The sequence below is a fragment of the Lactuca saligna genome, chromosome 6, assembly GCF_052625555.1.
Source record: "Lactuca saligna cultivar CGN05327 chromosome 6, ASM5262555v1, whole genome shotgun sequence".
Lineage (NCBI taxonomy): Eukaryota > Viridiplantae > Streptophyta > Magnoliopsida > Asterales > Asteraceae > Lactuca > Lactuca saligna.
In genome coordinates this window covers 627,598-652,147 of record NC_136422.1, presented here as the reverse complement: position 1 = coordinate 652,147, position 24,550 = coordinate 627,598, and the positions used below count along the sequence as shown (strand labels likewise).

Genomic DNA, 24,550 nt, shown 5'->3' with positions numbered 1-24,550 from the left:
CTTCTTGGTACTGTTACCTATGTCTTAAGTAATTGAAAACAGATAAGGCAATAAGAAGGTGGTAATAACCCCCGCATAACAAACGCAACAGGTTTTGCAGACCTCTTGCTTTGGCCTTTTTGTTGAATCATGTCGCTTACCTGATGTTATGGAAAATCAACAAATTACATCGATAAACAAATCAAAAAGAAAAATCAGAAGAAACCTAACAAAGAACAAAAGTGGAAAAGAATAATAATCATATCATTTGCACAGAGAGAACGATGTGGTGGATCTATAATCAGAGAGAACAATGGATAAAAGGTAGAAAGAGACTGATGTATTTGAGGCGGTGGAATAAACAACCCCGGTGAGTTAAACCATGCCGATTGCAAGAGAAGAAGCCGGTGGAGAAACGAAAGAATTGTGAGGCGGTGGAGACGATCCATCGATTGTGGGATGTTTACTCTCTAAAGTCGATGAGTTTAGAAAGAGATGGAGGGTTTTCAAAAGGCGGTGGGAAGCATCAAGAGGAATGTCTATTAGCGGTGGTCCGAAGAGATAACACGTATTGACACCAATTTGATTCTTATTAGCTTAGACTTTGGTCAAATTCTTCATGGGAAATTTTTCACTTTAAAAAAATCAAAAAATTCAACCAATGGATATTTGATTTGGTCCAATAAAATAAAAGTATTGTTGACATAGGAACTCAAAATTAATATTATTATAAATAATAAAAACTTTATTTTTGTGATAGTTAATAAATAAATAATGATGGCATGCCATCACATATAAAACAATATATTTTGTAAAAAAAATATCTTTTATGAATAATAAGAACTTTACTTTTTGATAAAACAATATCTTTTGTAAAACAATATTTTTGTCCAAATGTAAGAAAAAATATTTTTCTTTCCCATAAACTAAGGGGGTGTTTGGATAAATAGTTTTAAACTTATTGTTTATTTTCTTATTGCGGTGAGAATAAACATTTTTTTAAAAATGTGTTTGGATTAGCTTATTGCGGTGGGAATAAGTAATAAACATTGTAAGTATTTGACAAACAAAACAATTTATATGAGTAAAATGACCAATAAAAAATAATAAATAAGCATTCCCCCTTTGCTTATTAAAATTAACTTATTTGGTTTATTCCTACCACAATAAGCTGATTTTTAAAGACTCCTATCCAAACACTTAAATTTGCTTATTGCGGTGGGATTAAGCAATAAGCAATAAACGGCTTATTTTTTCTCTATCCAAACACCCCCTAAGAACATAAATTATGATATTATGTATGAGTGAACTACGACAAATTAAGGGGATACACTTTTTTTAATTAATTAATTTCCTAAAGTCAACAGTGAAATTCCTTAATTGAGATTTAAATATAATTTAACTTTTTCAAGCAGTTAATGAAACCATGGAGTTATAAACGTCATGGAAAAAAAAGAAGCTTACAGTACAATTATAAAGGCAATTTGTGCCAACATAATAGCATAATTTTTTTTTTCTAACTAAAATCCTTAATCAATTGAAGGACAAATAGTTTGGTTGCCAAAGTGATGTTTGAGATGCAGAATTTTCACTCGTCCTTACTTTACAAGGTAGTATTACATTTATTATCACTTGTCACAAAAATTGAGACATTTTCACTCATACACATAAATCACATACATACACAACCACACATACAATGCATGTGCTGTTGTCTTTAGTTTATTTAAAAATTCGATCAACTAAGAAATATCAAAGTGGGGTAACAACATGTGAAGTTAAACAATTGCCCATCAACCGAGAAATCTCAATAACGATACATATTACGCTTGCAACTTAATATACAATATTGGCAACTTAATTTACAATATCACAGTGACTTGCGATACCATATTACCATTTATCATCTATTTTGCGATACCATATTACCATTTATCATCTATTTTCATCAAGCAATGAATTTTTTTTTTTTTTTTTTTTTTAAATCTTGCTCCAAAATTAAAGACCGACTATATAGATTGATGCACTCCACAAAATCAAAATGCAAAGTCTTGGGCCCCTAAACTGTCAGTTAGTCAAGTTTTATCACCCAAAAGAAATCAATTACTCAGCCTACGATAACAAATATATTTTACATAGTATTAAGCAATTCGAAATTTTAGTAAAGTCGATGTGATAGTTAAAAAAAAAATCAACAGTATTTTAAAATGCATCATGCATATTGATTAATACACAATATCACGTTTCCTTTCAAATTGTATATAACCACTTAGTAGCAAACTTGCCTTTTTTTCTTATTAGCCATGCATTTCCCTTTCATGCTTCTTACTTTTCAGAGTTGTATTTTCATTCCACTGTCATGTTATCAGACGTAAAAAAGAAGTCACATGATCAAATAGATAAGAGTGAATCACTTTATCATTTTTTTGTCTGATCTTACCAAATTTCTTGTACTCCAAGTCTTTAAAAAAAACATACTTATCAGAAGCTTGTAATACTTCTAGCCATATTGTGAATCAAATTAGAAGGACTTTCTAGCCTACCTGGATATAACTCATAGATTCATGGCCTTTAGTGCTACGATTAATACTAATAACAGTGAATGGAATTTGAAAATTTAACATAAACTATAAATTAATCACATTTTAACATCTGAATGCATGAGAAGGAGAAGTGGGAAGAAGGAAGAGGCACACATAATGACAACCACAATAATACATTTAAAAGTGATACTTGAAACTCAAAACTAAAACCCTAGAATTAAAATCGACATACCATTTGGGTTTTGTGTTGATGTCGATGTTCTCTGACTTTTGGTTTATGGATATGTTGTTGTAATAGTTTGAAGCTGCGAATATGAAATTGTATTTGAAAGAGAACTAATTAATATAAATTATATAATAACTATATTTTTTTCAATTTCAAAGCCATCAAAATTTAAAGTTCCAAACATTAAAACCTGCTAAAAAAAAAGAACACTACATAACCAAGAACAAAAACCACTCTTACCGCCTGATTTACATGGTTTTCTGATTATACAGACGTACTCTTTCCATCAGAAGACTCCCTTTGATCTTCATACCCTTCATATATCATAATCCCTTTGATCTTCATACCCTTTATATATCAGACTCCCTTTGATCTTCATACCCTTCATACATCTTATTTTTAAATATGAAATTGAAATAAACTTCAGCAGTAGGAATCTGAAACATATATTTGGAAAAGAAAAAACCCACGACTGAACATTAGAAGACATAATAAGAAAGCAGAGAGGGGCATTAAGGAGGGGCAATAAGGTTTGAGGGTGAGGTTGAGTAGTAACCTCAACTATGTAACGGGGACCAATAATTCGAGTGGATTTGGTGAGTTGCACGTGATGGGAAGGAGAATGGATGAAAATTAGAAGCGTAAAATAAGAGCTTCAGTTGAGATACAAACGTAGATCCAATTTAATTTGGAGAAGATTTCCTGATTTCTTGCTGTAGCAATTGATATGCATTCCAAAAATATCACAGAGAATATGGTAACCGAATACGGTATGTAATACAAGCATGGGCAATTTGAGAAATTCAGTTAGACGATAGGAACGGGGAAAATCTATTGTGAGGAGCTAATAGAATGTCACATGACAAAATTTGTTTTATTTATTAGATTAGGGGGTATGTTAAAAAAAGGAAATGCATGAAAAGAAAGAAAGGAAACATAGGAAAATATTGAAATTGGATTGATAGACTAAATAGAAAAGGTTCTAAACGTCATGTTGCTTGGATTAGCGAGCCAAAGCAAGGGCGAGCTCTGGTTAGCCATAATGTTTTTCTAAAACGCTGCGATTTTTAGAAATGCTATTTTATCATTTAATGAAAAAAAGTTTAACAAAAATTCAAATTTTTAAGACCCTAAGTTGTTTTTTGATGAAGAATTGACTTGTTAAAGTAATTAATTTTTTGGTTTGTTCACTGTGTAACAATTTTTTTACACATTAGGTAAGAAATTTTTTGGAATCGTTCATATATGACAATTATGATTGGCGACAACAGTCACCTTCAACTATTTTAATTCAGTTTTTATATCTGATTGGTTATTAGTCAGTTACCTTTATCTCTTTGAATTTGATTCTTTAGAAAAGTTATTATATATAATTAATTATGAACTCTCGTCATACACTTGCATGTCATATATTATGGCTTCCATCTTTCAAAATGAGAATCAATTTTTTCAAACATATTATAATTAAGAAGTGTTACCGCATAGGATGTGAAAAGGCAAACATACACCGCATACGGTGTGAAAAACCAAACATATCAAATGCAAATGGTATAAACACATGTTGATTTTTCATGGATGATTTCTTATGTTTGGTGACTTTATATGTAGCTTTTAAAGCAGATTGTCCCGCCGTGAAACCCTCAGCCCTTAAGCCCACGAGAGGGGATACCTTTGTAAGGTCTACACATGTGTGTTTCCCTCCAATCCATCCAAAAACCAAAACGTCAACCAGTCTAAAGTTAATCTTCCTTATGGTCAGTCAATAAATTCACATGTGCCTCTTTCATGGTGCAAATTTCGCTTAAATATATCAAACAAAACATCTCTAATCATATCATGTCTGTATTTGAACCCTGGAAGTTCTTTACAGTTAAATGTATGCTCTCAAAAAAAGTCCAAACATGCCTTGCGACACATCGGACATATATTGTCAACTGGGAATATTGGTATCATGAGTCAATATTTAAGGATAGTACGATACTCCACTGGAGACCAAACTCATCTATAAGGATAGGTAGAAGAAAATCTTGAGCATGTACTGCACGTAAGCATTGGAAAATCGCTTTATGTCGAGCTGTCATGTTGAGATGCAGTTACATATCTTAGACAATTTTATGAAAACGGGCACTCGCCAGTGTATTCTAGAATTTAAATTCTAAAATCATAATTTAATCGCATTTTCTCATCACAATCTACTAAAAGTTATATTTTCTTTTTCATTTATAATATATATGTTGTAAACCAATATAAAAAGCGTTATATTTTAAATTTGTAAATTTAAAGAAGTTATATAATATTTGTAATTTAAGACTTTTATCTAAGGGTGAGCATGGTGTGGTTCGGTGCGGTTTTTGGTTAAAACCGAACCAAAAACCGCAACTTCGGTTTTTTGAAATTTAGAAACCGCACCGTTCGGTTTTTGCGGTTCGGTTTTTTTGCGGTTTTTTGTTAGTTTTTTTGTTTTCATTTTGCTTTTTTACTAAAACTTAAGCAACTCAGCGAGTTACTTTAACTCAAATGAGGAGTGCTAATCATTTATTGGAGATAAATCGACACCGCCACCTATTGGTTTGAAATCAAATTACATAACCACTCATTCAACATGTTTCTATTGCTTCAATATAAAACGAATTTAATATAATATTTGTTTCACAAATACATACGATAATATCAATTAATGTATTCATAAAAATGATATTATATCACTAGTATTCTTCATATTTAAATGCTAAAAAATGTCATAAACATTATTTGTTATTGTAAATATCACTGAATGTATGTTTAAAAATATATAATCATCCTCCGATAGATAAGATGGATATTTATATTTATAGAAATTTTAATTGTTATAAGTTCTTGGTTCTTACAAATATCAACATTTAATATATATATATATATATATATATATATATATATATATATATATATATATATATATATATATATATATATATATATATGTGTGTGTGTGTGTGGTGCGGTTCGGTTTTTGCGAGACTAGAAACCACACCGCACCGAGTATTTTCGATTTTTGCAAAACTAAAAACCGCACCATCGGTTTTCATTTCGGTTTCAGTTTTTCGATTTCCGTTTATGCGGTTTTTTTGGTTTTTTTGGTTTGCGGTTCGGTTTTTGCTCACCCCTACTTTTATCTGTAAGATGATTATTTTTATTAGTTTTTTAGGAAGTAGATTATATATTTATTTTAATTTATGATTTATTTACTAACTTGTTAATACTATTGTGTTTAATTTATAGTTGTTAATTCGGCTAAAAAATCAATAGATATCCCGACTTTAGAGACTGTAAGTCAATGAATATGAAAAGAAAAATGACAATATTATAGTCAAAACTCATGTACAAACTCCAACCTACATTTTGGGAAAAAAAAACGCATGTCATTCCGATTTCAAACGAATTAGATATACATGTTTTAAAACATTCACATAGTACCCAAAAAAAATGAAAAACATAAAATGTTCAACTTTGATATCTTCTTCGGATTGTAAGTCAATGAATATTAACTCAAAAATGACAAAATTATAGTTTAAAATTATGTACAAACTATAAACTAGACTTTGAAAAAAAAAAAAACTCATACCTATCAGACTGTAAACGAATGAGATATGTATGTTTTAAACTTTTCATAAAAATCGGTTCCGACCCTAAAACCGACTTCGATTCCTAACAAGGTTTCGGTTCTTAAACCCGGTTTACCCAGACCCGAAGGACCTGAAACAATTTTACATATTCCGGTTTTAACGGTTTCGGTTACGGTCCAATTCCGGTTCCAATCCGGTTTTCTAGTTTTAAATCTTATCCTTATCCTCCTTGCCCCAAGCACCCTGTTACCATTTTTCTAGACCAAAACCTATCCTCCTTGTCCCACCATTTCCTAAAATCACGTCACCCATCACCTCCATATACCACCCACCCTCAATAGGGATATCAAGTGGGAAGAAAGAGTATGATTTTTTTTTTCATACCATCTCATAACCATTTATCCAGCCTAAAAGTTTCAGGTTCGGTTTTCCTGTTTGATTAAACACGTGCGTTGAGAGTTCAAAACTATCAAATAAGATAATTTTTCTCGAGATGATTATCTCAAGTAGGGATGAGCAAAAGGACCGAACCGGCCGGAACCGGACCCAGCCAGGAAACCGGCTTCGGCCAAAATTAAGAACCGAACCAGCCCGACGGTTCTACCGGTTCTCGTCGTGTTTTCAAATATTGGAACCGGTCCTCGAAAAATAGCATCATATGGTTCCGGTTTTTGCCGGTTCTACCGGTTCCAGTTATATCGGTTCCCGGTTTCAAAAATCCACAAAAATAACGTCCCGGCCCCGGCCCGACCGGTTCCATCGGGTACCGGTTCCGGCCGGTTCCCTGGTCCATATGCTCATCCCTAATCTCAAGGTTGATAACTAAATGATTAAAACTTGGAGCAACTTCTTTTGGAGTGCTTCCATTACAGCTAACCAATAACCACCATTAAATCATCTTGGCGGTAGTTTAGACATGATGATTTTATAAGGGAAATTTTACCATGCCCGTATCCGTTTTTCTTTAATGAGCAAAAAAAAAATAATTTGTGTTTTTCTAGAATTTGTCCATAAAGTATATCTCTAATAATTATCAGTTAAAATCAGTAGCTTGTAATATACACATTCAATATCGGTTTTTTGTTCTAAAAATTATGATATATTTAAGTTAAAAACGTTGAATTTTGAACAACTGAATATTTTCCAAGGCGCGAGACTGGATTTTAGTACAAGTATGTCAACAGCTGAAGGAAGAAAAGTTAAAGTTTATATAATTTGGAACAACTCCTTTTGGAGTGCTTCAATTACAGCTAACCAATGCCCACCATTAAATCATCTCGGCAGCGGTAGTTTAGACATGAGGATTTTATAAGGGAAATTTTACCATGCCCGCATCCGTTGATTTTAATGAGCAAAAAAATAATTTGTGTTTTTCTAGAATTTGTCCACAAAGTATCTCTGATAATTATTAGTTAAAATCACTAGCTTGTAATATATTTAAGTTAAAAATGTTGAATTTTGAACAGTTGAATATTTTCCAAGACGTGAGACTGGATTCTGGTAAAAGTATGTCAACAGTTGAAGGAAGAAAAGTTAAAGTTTATATAATTATATCTAGGGCCTTGTACAAATTTATAAAAGGTTTGTTCCGTCGGCATAAACTAAGTAATTAACTACCTAACAGTAACAGGGGATGAAAAGAAAATAACAAGAAAATAAACAAAAAGACCTGCTATGAGAATCCCAGCATACACCAAGCTTTGTGAAGTCTCCTGCTTGGGTGACTTGTACTTTATCTCACAACATTTCATTTTTTCCCTTTCGTTCTCCAGAACATGATCCACATACTGCTGTGTGAAAATGGAGCTTTGAAGAATCTCAGTGCTGTTCACATTTGCATCTTGTAATCGATGATCATATAGCAGAGAAGATAAATCCACAAGCTGTTCTTCAAGTCCCTGCTTTTTTTTAATTCAATTCAATTATAATCATCACATTCGTTATTGATAATATAAAAACTTACATCCAAATACTTTTCGAGGCGTTGGACTAGTTCATGAGGAAAAGGCTCAGGCAAATTTGTTTCTTTTTTGTAGAATTTTTCAAGCCATAATTCGGTTGTTGTCTTGTTTTTCTTCCCCTTTACTGCTTCACCAAGTGGAGTTTTCAAATACTCCCCCGCAAAAGCTTGGACAGACTATTTAACAATTTTAAATAAGCACAACTTGTCAAGAACGAAAATATTAAAAATAAATTTTCATTTTTGGTCCCTGAGTATAACCGATTTTTGCAATTTTGGTCCTTATTTGAGCCTTTTGGTCCATGTTCCAAGTAGAATGAGTAAATGACTATTTTTGGGACCATTTACTCTAAAAAAATAATAGAGAAACTAAAAAATAAAAAAGAGAAAGTTACATTTTTGGTCCCTTGTTTGTGCAATTTTGGTCCCAAAAAGGTTTCACTTTTAATTTCGGTCCTTATTTGAAATTTTTCTAACATTTTTGATCCATGTTCCAAGTAAAATGACTATTTTTGGGACCAAAAATGTAATTTACTCTATAACAACAATAAAGAAACTAAAAATAATAGATAAAAGTTATATTTTTGGTCCCTGAATATACAGGTTTGTGCAATTTTGGTCCCAAAAAGGTTTCACTTGCATCTTGGTCCTTATTTGAGATTTTTCTAACATTTTTGATCCATGTTCTAAGTAAAATGACTATTTTTGGGACCAAAATTGCAAAAAGTAGTTATATTCAGGGACAAAAAATAGACATTTTACTTGGAACAGAGACGTGACAAGAACAAAAAAATGGAAGATATAACTTTTTGGGACCAAAACTGAAAAAAATCACAAATACAAAGTGACCAAAAATGTAACTTATTCAAAATAAAATAACAAAATTTACCTCCGATGTCTCTCGAATCCTATGAAGAGCAGAGTCTACACGTGCATATATCGTATTTCTCTGAGTAATAAATCAGTCCAACAAAATTAATACCAAACCATCATATCATTATCACCATGCCTTTTTTTTATACGCAAATGACATAAAAGCCCTTAAGTTCTCAAAAAAAATGTTGGTTTTACCCTTAGACATATTTTAGGTCCAGTAAAGCCGGATGTTTTGTTTAATTTGTTCATTTATACCCTTTTAGCCGTTTCCAGGTAAAGCCCTTAAGTTTTAAAAAACGTTCAGATTTACTATTACTTTGATTCTTATTTTGATTATTATCATCATCATCATCATCAAATATTTTTATAGATTTAAAAACATATTTAAAAATATATTTACTTCTATTTAGTATTTGTATAGATTTGAAAGCCAACGTACACCTTTAAGAATGTATTTATATACTAAAAATGTATTTAGTATATATATATATATATATATATATATATATATATATATATATATATATATATATATATAAAAATATCTATTTATATATATATATATATATATATATATATATATATATATATATATATTTCGTAGAAAAACATATTGTATACATATAAATATAAAAATATCTATTTATATGATTTATATTGTATAAAAGATATAATTATATGTATTTGTACATATTACTAAGTATAAATATGTACTTATTTCATATTTATATGTATACGATATATATATATATATATAGGGAAAACTGAATATACCCTTAAGGGTATACAAGCTTAGGTACCCAAAATCACTATATTACGTCGTTTTATATCATATATATACATTGTAATTGTTCAATATTCTTATAATTCAACTTCTAACTTGATTTACTTCGAAATTTTTTATAAATTTCACATTTATTGTCATTTTACATAATTTTCGCTTTTAAGTATAATATATGTAACTTAGTAGTGATTGACAAAAAGATGTGATGTAAGATGAAGATAATGGTGAAATTTTGGAAATGTTGAAAGTAAATCAATATATATATGGTAAAATACATATAAACAAAACATTTCTTTTAATTATTTACGTGATTCATCAACCAAAACACACACAAAAAAATGGTGTTTGCTTACTATGTATAAGTATGTATTTATTTCATATTTATATGTATACAATAGTTTTTATACAAAATAAATACATATTTATATCTATTAAATACAAATAAATATATTTGTTAAATACAAATGAAAACGTATTTATACATTTAAAAATATTTTTATTTGTATTTAATAGATATATAAATGTTTTTATTTTGTATAAAAACTATCGTATACATATAAATATGAAATAAATACATATTCATAGTTAATAAGCAAAACCCAAAAACCCTTTTTTTGTGTTTTGGTTGATGAATCACCCAAAGAATAAAAAAAAAATGTTTCGTATATATGTATTTTACCATATAAATATGTATAAATATATATCGTATACATATAAATATGAAATAAATGCATATTTATACTTAGTAATATGTACAAATATATATAATTATAGCTTTTATACAATATAGACCTTATAAATAGATTATTTTATATTTATATGTAGTATGTTTTTATATGAAATAGATATATATTTATACCTACTAAATACAAATAAATATATTTTTAATATATAAATACGCTTTTAAAGGAATACATAGGCTTTTAAATGTATATAAATGCTAAATACAAGTACACATATTTTTAAAAATGTATTTATATCTATAAAAATATTTTTATATATTTAAAAATATATGTATAAAATATTTGTATACATTTAAAAACGTACTAAATAATAATAATAATAATAATAATAATAATAATAATAATAATAATAAAATAATCAAAGTAAAGGTAAACCCAAACATTTTCAAAAACTCAAGGACATTACTGGCATCAGGTAAGTGACTTGGAAACTGGTTAAAAGAGAATAAATGAAGAAATTAAACAAAACATTCGGCTTTACTGGATTGAGAACACGCCTACCAGACATTTTTATGAAAACTTAAGGGGTTTTATGTCATTTGCCCTTTTTTTTTAAGGCATAAAGATCATTTGTTCATTATTCTTACTAGTGCAACATCTTGAAGCAATTGACTGATTTTAGAAGCATTAGAAAAAGGTCCAAATGGATGACAACCAGCAGCCAATAGCCAATTGACAACTGGCCTTTCGTGAATATGAGAAGCTTTTTCATATGGAGCACTTAATCCACCCACAACAGAAGCTAATCCAGCCACTATATGTCGTTGTGCTTGTAATGGAACAACATGCCTTCTTTCTGTTTCCGACACATAACTACCCCCAAAAAGAAATAAAATTTATGATTTCTTTTTTTTTTTTACATAATTGTGAAAATAAAAGTGAGATTTACATACCTTAAGGGTATCTTTTCACTTTGATGCTGAAGGACAATAACAACATCGTTACTTGTCCACAAAAGGCTCTCATCATCCATCATAAGGTGTGGGTCCACATCAGCTAACGATAATACAAATCTGCAAAAAAAAAAAAAAAAAAAAAAAAAAAAAAAAAAAAAATTGTAAAGTCGGTTTTTTTATAAACAATAAAAAGTGATGAATTACTCACACAGGAACAACTCTTGTTCCATAAGTACGATGAATGTCTCCTTGTTTCTTTTGCACTATTTTGGTTTTCTTTTTTTTAGATTTAGAGTTAAAATTATAAGACCAATTAGGTTTATGTTTTAAAATTGAATCACTCGCGCCATCTGGCTCATCCATCCAATGCTGTAAAAAAATGGAACTACTGTCAGTGTAAAAAATTTATTAAACAAGAGAGAGAGAGAGAGAGAGAGAGAGAGAGAGAGAGAGAGAGAGAGTAAATTACATAAATGATCCATGTTGTATACGGAAAATTACAGATTCAATCCAAGTTTCCATTTCGTTACAAGGAGTCTCCTCATGGTTTCAATTAGTTGTGGCTTTGGTCCCTCCAACTAACACTGACATTAAACCTTATAAAATGACACTATTGTACCCTTTTTTTTTTTTTTTTTACAATTGTCTTATATTTTATTTATCTATTATTGAGAGGGGTGATCCCCTCTCAATAATAAGTATAATATAAAAAGAGACAGAAGAAGGGTAAAAATGTCATTTTGTGATGACTTAAACTCTGTGAGTTGAAGGGACCAAAACCACAGGGACACTATTGAAACCTGCAATTTTCACTCACTACCATAGGGACATTTTTTGTAATTTTGCTCTAAAAAAATATGTTACCATAAGTTATACTTCATCGGGAGAATTTCATATATGCCCCTCTTAAACTTCAAAATATCATATTTGCCAAGTTTAATTTCTCAATATCATATTTACCCTTCATAAACCTTCAAAATATCATATTTGCCCAAATCATTTTTTATAATGTTTTTAATATTTTATAATCATTTTTATACCTTAGAATTATTATAATAATTAAGAAATTTAACAATATTATCCTTACGTCTATGATAATGGAATGTGAACTTGTAAATTGTTGGAATGTCGGCCTCTTAACAGACAAAAAGATTCATCTTTAACCCTTTCTATGGAATGTATATTTTGATTGTTTAGTTTTTGTTGTTGTTGATTATTATCATTTTATAGATGGAGGATATTGTAGATATTATCATTGATATTTTGATGTTTAAAAAGTGCATATACGATATTTTGATATTTAAGAAGGGCATATATGATATTTTGATGTTTAAAAGGGACATATATGATATTTTGAAATTTTATGAAGGGTAAATATGATATTTAGAAAGTTTATGAAGGGTAAATATGATATTCAGAAATTATTTTGAGTAAATATGATATTTTGATGTTTAAGAAGGGCATATATGAAATTCTTCCTAATTCGTAAACTAACCTGACGAAGGAAAAATTTATCAGAAAGTGAAGGGTCTGAGACTTCAAGTAAACCAGATGCTAATACATCAGCAGATCGTTCCATTTCCTATTATTAAAGAATTTGTACAATAAATATACTGTAAAAAAAATTACAGTTTTGACCCAAAAGTATTAATATATTGCAATTTGTACCTCTTTAAGAATAGCACCATCAAGATATGTTTTTGTATGAACATGAAAACGTCCATCTTTTTTAGTTTCCTGTAATGAATGGCCTCTCATAGCTTTTGAAACAGCAATTGCTAATTTTTCGTGAACATGTAAAGAATGTGAGCCACCAATTATCACTACTTCTTCCCCTTTGTGTACCATTTTTTTAACCTAAGGAAAAAAAAAAGATAAAGAAAACGATGAACACAGAAAAAAAAAAAAGATATTGTAATTTGTAAAGGGTATGATTTTGAAGAAAAGAAATGCACCTCGGCTTTAATGGCTTCCATATCTATGCTGTAGTTCTTGCCTTTTTCCATGATGTTAAATCGGTTATGATTTTGGAGGACAATTATTGGTACAAGTAGCCTTGTTGCAAGATCTACTGTTTCAAATCTGACATCTGGAGCAATAACATGTTGGACTGTGATCCCAATTATAGCAGCAAGTTGACCAATAAAGTTGTCATGTGTAGTGGAATGATGATTAGCAGAAACTGAGGATTGAGGAAACATTGTATTTCGCAAACGTGGAAGTGTTTTTGAACTAACACTTCCTTCTTCTGTTTCGATTTTTCCATATGTACATGGGCCTGCTGAGATGTCAATCACAACAAACCTACCACCCAAGGGTAAATCAGTCAATATGTTACTTATATTTTTATGTGTATTGAGTATCGAGTATTGACTTACCTTCCAGAGCCAAGCCATACTTGAGATGCTCCACCTCCATTATAATGATAACGATATATGTAGCCTCCTTCTTGTTTCTTTATTTCTTCTTCAGTTAACTGATTTGAATCATGTTTTAAATTATTAAGATCAATATCATGATTCCTAGGATCCATTCTAACCTGTAAAACAATAATCAAGCAAGGAAACATGAGTCATTCATTAAGCCATTAACAAAACAAAACAATGGATAATAATAATAATAATAATAATACAAAATGCGGGATGTTAAAACATACTTTATCAAAATTCACAATAAATATTGCTGTTGGCATAGGTCTATCTGCCTCTTCAGCATTATATCCCATATTGTCAAAGTCAAACAAGTAGGAGTAAAGCTTCTGAAATTCTGGCTCCACAACTGATGCATCTACATCAAATGCTGGAACTTCCCTTCCAAAATCAGACTACAATTTACATATTTTGAAGTTCAATAAAAAATCAAGCTATATAATTGTACAAGTCACGAAAGAATAAATGATTAATTACCTCTCTGGCTGTTCCAGAAGGAACCATGGCTGCTTTTAGAGCTTTTTCAAGTGCTATCAGTTCTGGCTGTGCAGCCTGTAGAAAAAAAAAAAAAAAAAAAAAAACATTTTTCAATACTTTTAAGATGTTTCTATGGTGAACAAAACAAATAGATTGAACTAAATATGTAGAAAGAGCTTACTGGAAATGCATTGAACACCATGTGATGTTCAATATCAAGAGGCTCTCCGGTTTCTAGACATGAGGGCCTGTGAGAAGGAAAGCCTACTCGTAGAAACTCTTCAAGTTTTTGTGAATCCATTGTATATCTGTAACCTCCATCTCCACTGAAACCAATCAGGACGACATTTACTTCAAGTGGGACTTGGAAGGGAACCTGCATCAAGTTATTACATCACAAAGCTTTTTGTGAATCATTTGTATGTCTATAACCTCCACACTCGGATGTGCTTCAAAGTTAATTTGATGAAATCATTGAAATTATATAGTTATTGGAATTACATACGGATCAAGAATGTACTTTAGATATGTTAAGTGAATTGAACAAAAACAACAACTGAAACTTGAAGAGAAATGTGACAGCAGATTTTTAATACATCGAACTTGTACTTCGTAATCGTAATTGATTAGAATCAAGCTTGATTAGATAGAAATTACTATCAGATTAAATTCTCAAGATTGTACCTCAGCGCGAGAATGGAGCATACTGCGAACATCCGATCGAATACTATCTTTAACGTCTTGGAAAGCACTGTGGTGCCATTGGGGATGACCCGGATCTCTTCTGTAAGCTTGAGGCGAAGCTGATTCTGAATTTTTCAGTAGAAGAAATACGAAAAGACATAAGAGGATGCTAGGAATCGACTCCATTTTTAAAAATCAAAGCTTTCTTAGCCCTAATTTATTTCTTCTTCATGTAAGAACTTTTTCCGTCAGCGAGTATTTTGCTCTTCAGCCCGTCGCCAGGGATGGCGTTTACTAGTGAAGACCAAGGCAATGCGGCCGTGGTTTTTACTTGCAGAAATGGTCCCTTAGTTTTATATAAAAACTTAAGTCCTAACTTTTTTTTAACCATTCATCTTTGAGCATTTTTCTTACAAAAATGGTCCCGTCCAAATAAGGCTCAAAGGATATCCTTTAACCCTTATCGTGTGCCTTGTATGTGATGGCATTTTCGTCCAATATTTTGTATCTATCCCGTTGAACGTTTGAATGTCTTTATAAATAGAACATTTCTTCTCTCAACTCTCTATAAGTGAACTTCTCCACGTACCCATACACATCAATTATATAGCATTGTGAAATTCAAAAGAACAGACCCTGACATTTTGCAATTGTGGCTGATCTGTGATGGTAGTAAACTCATGGACAATCACCAACCCTATATCAAGTTTGTTAATGATAATAAAGGGGTTTTTGACACTGTAGCACATCAATGTTTGGTCAATTTGCACATTTAGTCACTAAAATTTTTTTATACTCAATTGATCCTTAATGTTAGTAACTACCAACTAATTAAAGGTATGGGAGCAAATATCACCGGTTTAAGGATCATTAGGAATGGCAATGGGGCGGGTTCGGGGCGGGGCATGGTGTCCCAAACCCGAAACCGACCCGATACCCGACGGGTTTCTTATCGGGGAGCCCCGTCGGGGCTGAAACCTTCCCCGAACCCGACCCTAAACCCGAAACCTGATAATTACCCGATAACCCGACCCTATAACCCGAAATATGGCAGAAAAAAAAAAGAAGGAAAAACTACAAATACATAATGATAAATTAAGACGTTGCATAGGCTTAAAATACCAAATAAGTTCTTAAATCATTTAACCAAATAGAAATTACTAATAGTCTAATATTGTAACATCAACCAACCAACCAAAACATCCAAGTACACAACATGAAAAACTAATTCATCACAATAATACATTACCAATTAACATTAAAACAAAGTTACAAACTCAAAATCAAACAAAATCATCCAAACTTGTTGTCCCGCTTTCTTTAGTGTTTTCCTACAAAATATTAAACAAACTCAAAATCAAACAAAATCATGGAAACGATATAAAATTAATATTTTTAGAAGTGTGGTTTTACCTCTTCCACATCATAATCAAATTCAACAGAACGACAATATGCCTCGGTCTCTTCAGAACAAGTTGCTGCATAAAATTAATATTATTAATATGCAAAAAAAAAATCACAATTTCATATAATTAATATAAAATAGTATACTACCTCGAATTTCATTCAATAACCAACTTTGAGCACACATTAAAGCCTCCAATGTCTTTGGATGAAGTCGACTACGATGAGGACTTACTAATCTTCCACTAGTGCTGAAAGCTGATTCCGAGGCAACAGTGGAAACAAGAATAGCTAATATATCTTTAGCTATCCTTTGTAGTGTCGGGTACTTAATCCCATTTGTTTTCCACCATGCCAACAAATCAAGTTCCATATCTTTAGGCAACAATTTCTCCTTCAAGTAGTTATCTAACTCACTCATACCTCCTGATTCATCATCATCTCTAGTAATAGAAGCAATATCCGATAAGAGCTTTTTGAATCCAACACGATGACCGGAAGAGATACTAGAACCAAATGAAGATGAACCAGGAACTGAACCACCATAAAAACCTAATGTTTATTATAAAAATATTAATAATTTAAGATATGATCTATTTATTATACAAACAATAAGAAGAATATAATACCTTCACTCTTCCTTTTTTTAGATGCATTACTTGACTCGTACTCTTGAAACAAAGTTTGGACAAACGCCTCCAAATTTTGAAATTCAATCTTTGCCTTTTCTTCTCCATAAAGCACAGGAAAAAGTAACTCCACAAACTTTAATTTGTATCGTGGATCTAAAACCGCTGCCATTCCCATTATCCCATGAATTACAGACCAATACTTATTAAACTTAGAAACCATTTGGTCAGCCATCATCTTAATCTCCTCAATAGGAGATTTCGTCCACTCACGCAAAGAATACCCAATATCACATATCAAAGGAAAGAAAACATTAGCTGTAGGATACTTTAAACCAAAGAGCATAACAGTCACCTCATAAAAAAGTTGTAATCTTTCACAAATCTCACTAGCCAACTCCCAATCCTTTTCTGTAGGAAAACATGTATACTTCGAGTCTCTTGTCTTTACCCGATCGAAAACCTCTTTGTAGCTTATAGCAACACTCAACATCAAGAATGTAGAGTTCCACCGTGTCTTGCAGTCAAGTATCAACTTCTTTGAGTATGGTATTCCCAAATGTTCTGCTGCTATCACAAAATTTTGCTCCCTCTTTGGTGATGCAGACCAAAATGCAACACTCTCTCTGATTCTCTCAATCTCAAATTTAATGAGAGATAAGCCATCTTGGACAATAAGATTGAGAATATGTGCGCAGCAACGCATATAAAACAAATCACCATTCATCATTAGTGATTTTAGAGGAAGTTTCTCTAATAATATCCTGATAATTGCATCATTTGTGGTGCAATTATCCATAGTAAGAGTTGACACTTTCCTATCAAGATTCCAATCATTGTTAGCCAACATCGTTGCCTCATATTCAATTCCTTCTGATTAAAGAGATATTGGAGACTCTTATGATCAGTAAAAATTTTGCACTTCGTGCCATAGAGGTAATGCCTCCATATTTTCAGAGCGAAAACTACCGCTGCCAACTTCAAATCATGAGTCGGGTATTATTTTCATGCTCCTTCAGCTGTCGAGACGCATATGCTATCACCTTTTCTCTTTGGGTCAAAACACAACCCAATCCAACACCAGACGCATCGCTATAAACAACGAAGTCTTCAACTCCATCGGGTAGAGAAAGTATCGGTGTCTCGCATAGTTTCTTCTTTAGCTTCTCGAATGCTTCTTTATGCTTATCATTCCAAGCATAAGTAACTACTTTGTGGGTCAAAGCTGTCAATGGAGTAGCAATCGAAGAAAAGCCTTGGATAAACCTTCGGTAATATCCGGCTAATCCTAAAAATCTTCGGATCTCTATGGGACTTTTCGGTTGTTCCCACTTCATTACAGCTTCAATCTTTGCTGGATCAACCATTATCCCTTCTTGGTTGACCACGTGACCCAAGAATTGGACTTCTCGAATCCAAAAATCACATTTGGAGAACTTTGCATACAGTTTCTCCTGCTTCAAAACTTCTAACACTTCTTACAAGTGTCTGCCATGTTCCTCCTGGCTTTTCAAGTAAATCAGAATGTCGTCTATGAACACTATCACGGATTTATCAAGGAACGGATTACAAACCCTATTCATTAAATCCATGAATGTTGCTGGAGCATTGGTTAGTCCAAACGACATAACCAAGAACTCTTAGTGTCCATATCTAGTTCTGAATGCAGTCTTCTCGATATCTTGCTCTCTTACTTTTAGCTGATGATATCCTGACCTTAGGTCGATCTTCGAGAAATAGCTCGAACCTTGCAATTGATCAAACAGGTCATCAATCCTTGGCAACGGATATCTATTCTTTATTGTTGCCTTGTTCAACTCTCTGTAATCAATGCACATTCTCATACTCCCATCTTTCTTCTTCACGAATAACACCGGAGCTCCCAAGGGCGATGAACTAGGTCTAATGAAACCTTTGTCCAATAACTCCTGAAGTTGCATCATCAACTCCTTCATCCATCGGTGCTAATCGATAAGGTGCTTTTGCAATTGGCGTTGTTCCGGACAACAAGTCAATACGGAATTCCACTTATCGATCAGGCGGTAATCCAAGAAGATCTTCGGGAAATACTTCCGAATAATCACACACCACTGGAATACTCTGCATCACCTTCTTTTCCTTCTTAGCATCAATCACGAACGCTAAATATGATGTACATCCCTTGGTCAAACACTTTCTGGCATTCATTAGGGAAATGATTCTAGAATTCACTCGGCGTTTGTCCCCATACACCATAAACGAATCTTTCCCAGACGGGTTTACTTTAACTATCTTCTTCTTGCACAATATATCGGCGTCATTGGCGCTAAGCCAATCCATTCCCAGAACGGCGTCGAAACCATTAAGTTCAATAGGTAATAATTCCTCGTGAAACTTATTCCCATTAAGGTCGATTAAGATGTTTTTCATATGATGGCTAACAGGTACAAACTTGCCACCAACAACTTTGACTAATAAAGCATTATCTAGTCTATCAACAGGCAAAGCTAATTTTCTACCAAACTCATGCGAAATAAAGGAGTAGTTGGCTCCAGAATCAAACAAAATTTGAGCAGGTAATTCGTTTACGAGAAAGGTACCTGAAGCGACATCAGCTTCATCTTTAGCAGCCTCAAGTGTCATCTGGAAGGCTCTCGCCTTCGACTTTGGTGGAATGTTGGGCTTAGCTGCCTTCTTCTTCTTCGGACAGTCTTTCAAAATATGTCCCTCTTCATTACAACCAAAACATATCCTTTTGTTATTCAGACACTCATTGGCAAAATTCCCAACCTTTACACACTTGTAGCAAGTTACATCCTCGCTACATTTCTCAAAGTGTTTTTTCTTACACTTATCACACCACTTCGCTTCGCCTCCTTTTCCTCCACCAAACTTTTTCGAATCAGATTTCGAAAATTTTCTTTTCTTACCGGAACCAGATGTTCCCTCAAACTTTCTCTTCTCACCAACCTCAACCTTGTTAGTGGTTCTCCCCTTAATCATGTTCTCAACATACTTGGCATCCTAGATAGCTGCCTCTAGAGTCTGTGCCTGACGTACTGGCACCTCGTACTCCCATGGGAGTCCTTTTGCGTATCGGTCAACCTTTGTCAGCTCATCTGGCACTATGCGCAAAGCAAACTCCATCTTATCTGTAAAGTTATTAGTGTATTCATCAACTGACATGCTGCCTTTCATCAATGTCAGAAACTTGTTCTCTAGTTCCAACAGATTTTGAGCCGAGCAGAACTTGTGCTTGAACTGTACCAAGAATTCTGCCCATGTCAATTGCAGTGGCTCATTAGGGCTTAAAGTCTTCCCTAGAGTGTTCCACCAACGAACGGCTCCACCTCGGAATTGATGCACTCCATAGATAGTCTGCAACTTGCCTCTGCAGCCACAAGTCATAAAGGCCAATTCCATTTCTGAGATCCAATCCATTACTCCAATCGGATCCTCCTTTCCATTAAAGGTTGATGGTTTGTAAGTTAGAAAGTCCTTGTACTTGCATCCCATTCCATCATTCCTTCCATCATGGTTGTCTTGCCTAACTATCGGTGGGTTGGCTTGACCAACAGACCCACTGAAGTTTCCACCTTCCGAGTGCCCTTCATTTAATTCAGGCTCTTCCACATGAATTGACAGTTCTTCACGATTCTGTTGATGCAACAACCTAGTCTCCTCCATTTGACGATCCAACATTGTTTGAATCATCATTTGCACCCCAACCATGGTTATTGGCTCAGGTGCTGCTGCTACGACAGGTATTTGTTCAATCACTGGTGGTTGATTCCTGTTTTCATCAGCATTTCCAACTCCACTTCTTGTTCTCACCATTTTTGATCTACACACCGAATAAGGTGAAATTAGATCCTTATTCACGATAGATATTCAAATCATCCTTATCACTCCGAAACATTTACATGCTAGTTCTAATATCGTAGACGTACGCTTAGAATCCTACACACATAAAGTTTCTAGATCCGGTCGGCAACAGACCATAGATCCGAACAAATAATATCATATGTGGAAACATATAACATTTAGCACACAAAAACATATTAGGCAACCTCCCTAAAATAAACTAGTGCTCGGGTCTAAAACATAATAGACACACATCTCAAAATTCTACTTAGCATTCTAAGTTTAAGTCTAAAAATCCTACAAATTCCTAGTTCGCTTAAACTAATGCTCTGATACCAACTGTGACATCCCAAAATCTCGGCCAAAAAAGACCGGTTTCATTTATGCTTTTTAAACATTTTCAGAGTAAATCCTTTTGATTTTAAAAGAGATGCGGAATTTGTTCCCAAAAACAAAACATGATAAAATAATATTTACCAAAGCATTTCATAAAGAAATGTATTTTCATTATATAATCAAAACTCGGGATGTCATGTTCCGATACAGACCATAAAGCATAAACAATAACATTACAAGTCATTCAACAAATATATACATATACAGACTTGTAAACAAAACAACTTGATGATTATCCATCTTATGCCCTCGCGCTACTTCCTGTAATACAAAGAAACTGAGTGGGTCAAGCTTGGGAGTCTGGTGAGCATATAGGGTATTCAACCAATAATAAATAATTATATTTGATTCCACCAACAAACAATAACCCAATTACCCACTCCCGTTATTCTCACTTTACGTCCCTAAAACAACTAACACAAGGGACCTAGTCTTAGAATATTTCATCGGGGCGACAACAAATGCATTCGGGGGTTTCCCGGCAATATATGTCAAATAAGGCAACCATGAGGGGGATGGAGTACAGCGAATGAACACCCAAGTTCATTAACACCTACAGGTAGCGAACCTGCTAGCGTTCCACATGACTATCTAGAAAAGTCTGTGGTCGTCATCTAAACTCCGCTAGATGACTGAATCAAAAACAACATCGAGGCCTCTCATCTGTTTATCACACGTCAACTATCTACCCATGTTCTACCCGACATATTAGTAGATAAAAATATATATTTTTATACCTAGTTCAAAACCTGTATAGCATTCTCATTCAATACATATTCCAAAACAAAAGATGAAACACATACACATAACACGTATTTCATAGACAATAAATCGTATCTATGAGATAGAAGAAAGTGAATATACATTCACACATATAACAAAAAAATATACACATAACACGTATTTCGTATAAAATACTTCATAATTATGCGTTAGAAGAAAGTAACCACACACTCACTTGATCAGAAGATGATCGGACAACACTACGACTTGTAGAAGTAGTATTCTTCGGCAGATCTGGAAGATCTTCACAAAAACCGGACTCCTCGCGGGCAGAGCTTCGGCTCGGGAATCTTACTTCTCGGGATCTCCGGGACCTCGGGACTTGCTTCGGGGCTCGGGAATGATACCGGGGCTTCGAGATAATTCTTGCACGAAAAACGATGCAAAAACGCGAGAAAAAGCGAAGAAATGAGGAAACTACTCGGCTGCCCTCGACACCCTTTTATAGGGGATGGAAGGTCGATTTACGCTGGGCGTAAATCCTAGTTACACTGGGCGTAACGACGATAAGATCGCTGACTCCCCCCCTTCGGATAATATCGGAATTTATATATAAATAAAATATCGAAAATATTTAATAAACTTCAAAAATTCATATCTTCCTCATACGAACTATGTTTTCGATGTTCTTTATATCCCCGCGTAGGTGAGACTACGATCTACAACTTTCGTTTAGACTCCGTCGGCTAATTTTGAATTTATTTTTATTATTTATTTTTAGTAGGCCGGGACAGGAAAACTCCGTTATAAAATCATAACTTCTTCATCCGACGTCCGTTTTCGCCTATCTTTTTATCGTTTTACTACAATTAATGAGATCTTAGATTCTCATTTAGATTGTTTCGGCTAAAAATCGCTCGGTCTCAAATCGAGTATTCGGGCTGCATACCGCTAAGTCGAAACTTCGAAAAATCATAACTTCCTCATACGAAGTCAGATTTTGGCGTTCTTTTTACGCACGCTCTCGGTTTAAAAAACTCCACGACTTTCGTTTAGATCACTAAGGTTAAATATTTTTCTAACGTAAATTTCACTTTTTACGTCATTCAGCGTTGTCTGTTTTGTCGCGAAACTTTGACAGGTCATAACTTCTTCGTTATAACTCGGATTTTGGCATTCCTTATATCTCCGGAATCCTTGTTTAGAGCACTACAACTTTATGTAAATATATATAGTTTATTTTACACTTAAATTTTGACGCTCATTTTATTATTAATTAATCAAATCACATAATTAATCAATTAAGCACAAAACACATAATACGCAAATAATACGCTCTTATTATTTCAAAACGGGTTACAAAGGTTAACCTAGACTATTACATCAACGAAAATGACTAGCCTAGAAACGCGGGCATTACAACGACCATAACTTTGCATAATGTTCTAATGGGTTTTATACAGACAATCCTATGTGTGCATGCAACCCTAGAATTGGATCTATGTTTTAACTATTAGATACACAACGTTATGAACACATAAAGAAACCATAATGTGGCCTACAATTTTCGAAATTCATGTAGAAGGTTAGAACACATACCTCTTGTTGTTATATTGTAATAACAACTTAAATCTTCAAACCCTATGTCTTGAAAGCAAGCACCACAAGTGTAGTGCCTCTAATGGCTCACACACACCAAGAGCAAATGGAGAGGTAATAGAGATAGAGAAGAGTTATAGAATTTCGTCCCTAGGAACCCTTGGGAAGGCATGGATGAAATCATGAGCCAAAGAGATAGGGTTTCAGTACTTATCCTTATCTAGTTGCTTGCCCACCAAGCAACCCATAAGATAAGCCTTGAATCCTTATCATGGACGAATTCTAAGGCCTTATCACCTTAAATTCATCCAACCTATCCTTAGGATAATCCTTACCCTATTTTGTAACTATCACATAATTACAATTCAGCCCCTCAAGTTTAATTAATTACATTTGATCACAAAATTAATTCTTAATTAATTATTGACCAATATTAATTAAACAAATATGATTTCTCCTTTAATATATTATTCTTATAACATATTAATAAATCATAATAACCTCTTTCTCTATTATTTCTCCAGTCAAGTTGCTTTGGTGAAGGCAACCCAAAAGGACCATGCACAATCGGGTCAAGTATTTACCAAATATGGTTACTGGCTTAGACACTAATCCAACAGTCTCCCACTTGGATAAGTCTAGTAACTACAAATGTAAGTACACCTCGATTTGCAATCGTAGCTCTCAAAGATGCTGTCAAACTCTAATCTTATCAGTAACCTGTCCTTCAGATAAGGGATCATATATTCCTCCATTC

At 33.1% G+C, this 24,550-nt stretch overlaps 1 protein-coding gene across 1 annotated transcript; it reads right to left on the bottom strand.

Moving 5' to 3' along the window:
- Positions 1-7,868: 7,868 nt before the first annotated feature.
- LOC145000543 (uncharacterized) lies at positions 7,869-15,537 on the bottom strand. The gene is made up of 14 exons (XM_078959783.1): positions 15,200-15,537; positions 14,697-14,891; positions 14,516-14,590; positions 14,266-14,433; positions 13,988-14,148; positions 13,565-13,913; positions 13,278-13,466; positions 13,105-13,191; positions 11,818-11,978; positions 11,607-11,726; positions 11,301-11,526; positions 9,200-9,259; positions 8,314-8,487; positions 7,869-8,248 (listed from the first exon to the last, which is right to left on the bottom strand). Exons 1-14 carry the CDS (start codon positions 15,383-15,385, stop codon positions 7,964-7,966), a joined length of 2,436 nt encoding a protein of 811 aa, XP_078815909.1. The 5' UTR covers positions 15,386-15,537; the 3' UTR covers positions 7,869-7,963.
- Between the last annotated feature and the right edge of the window lie 9,013 nt (positions 15,538-24,550).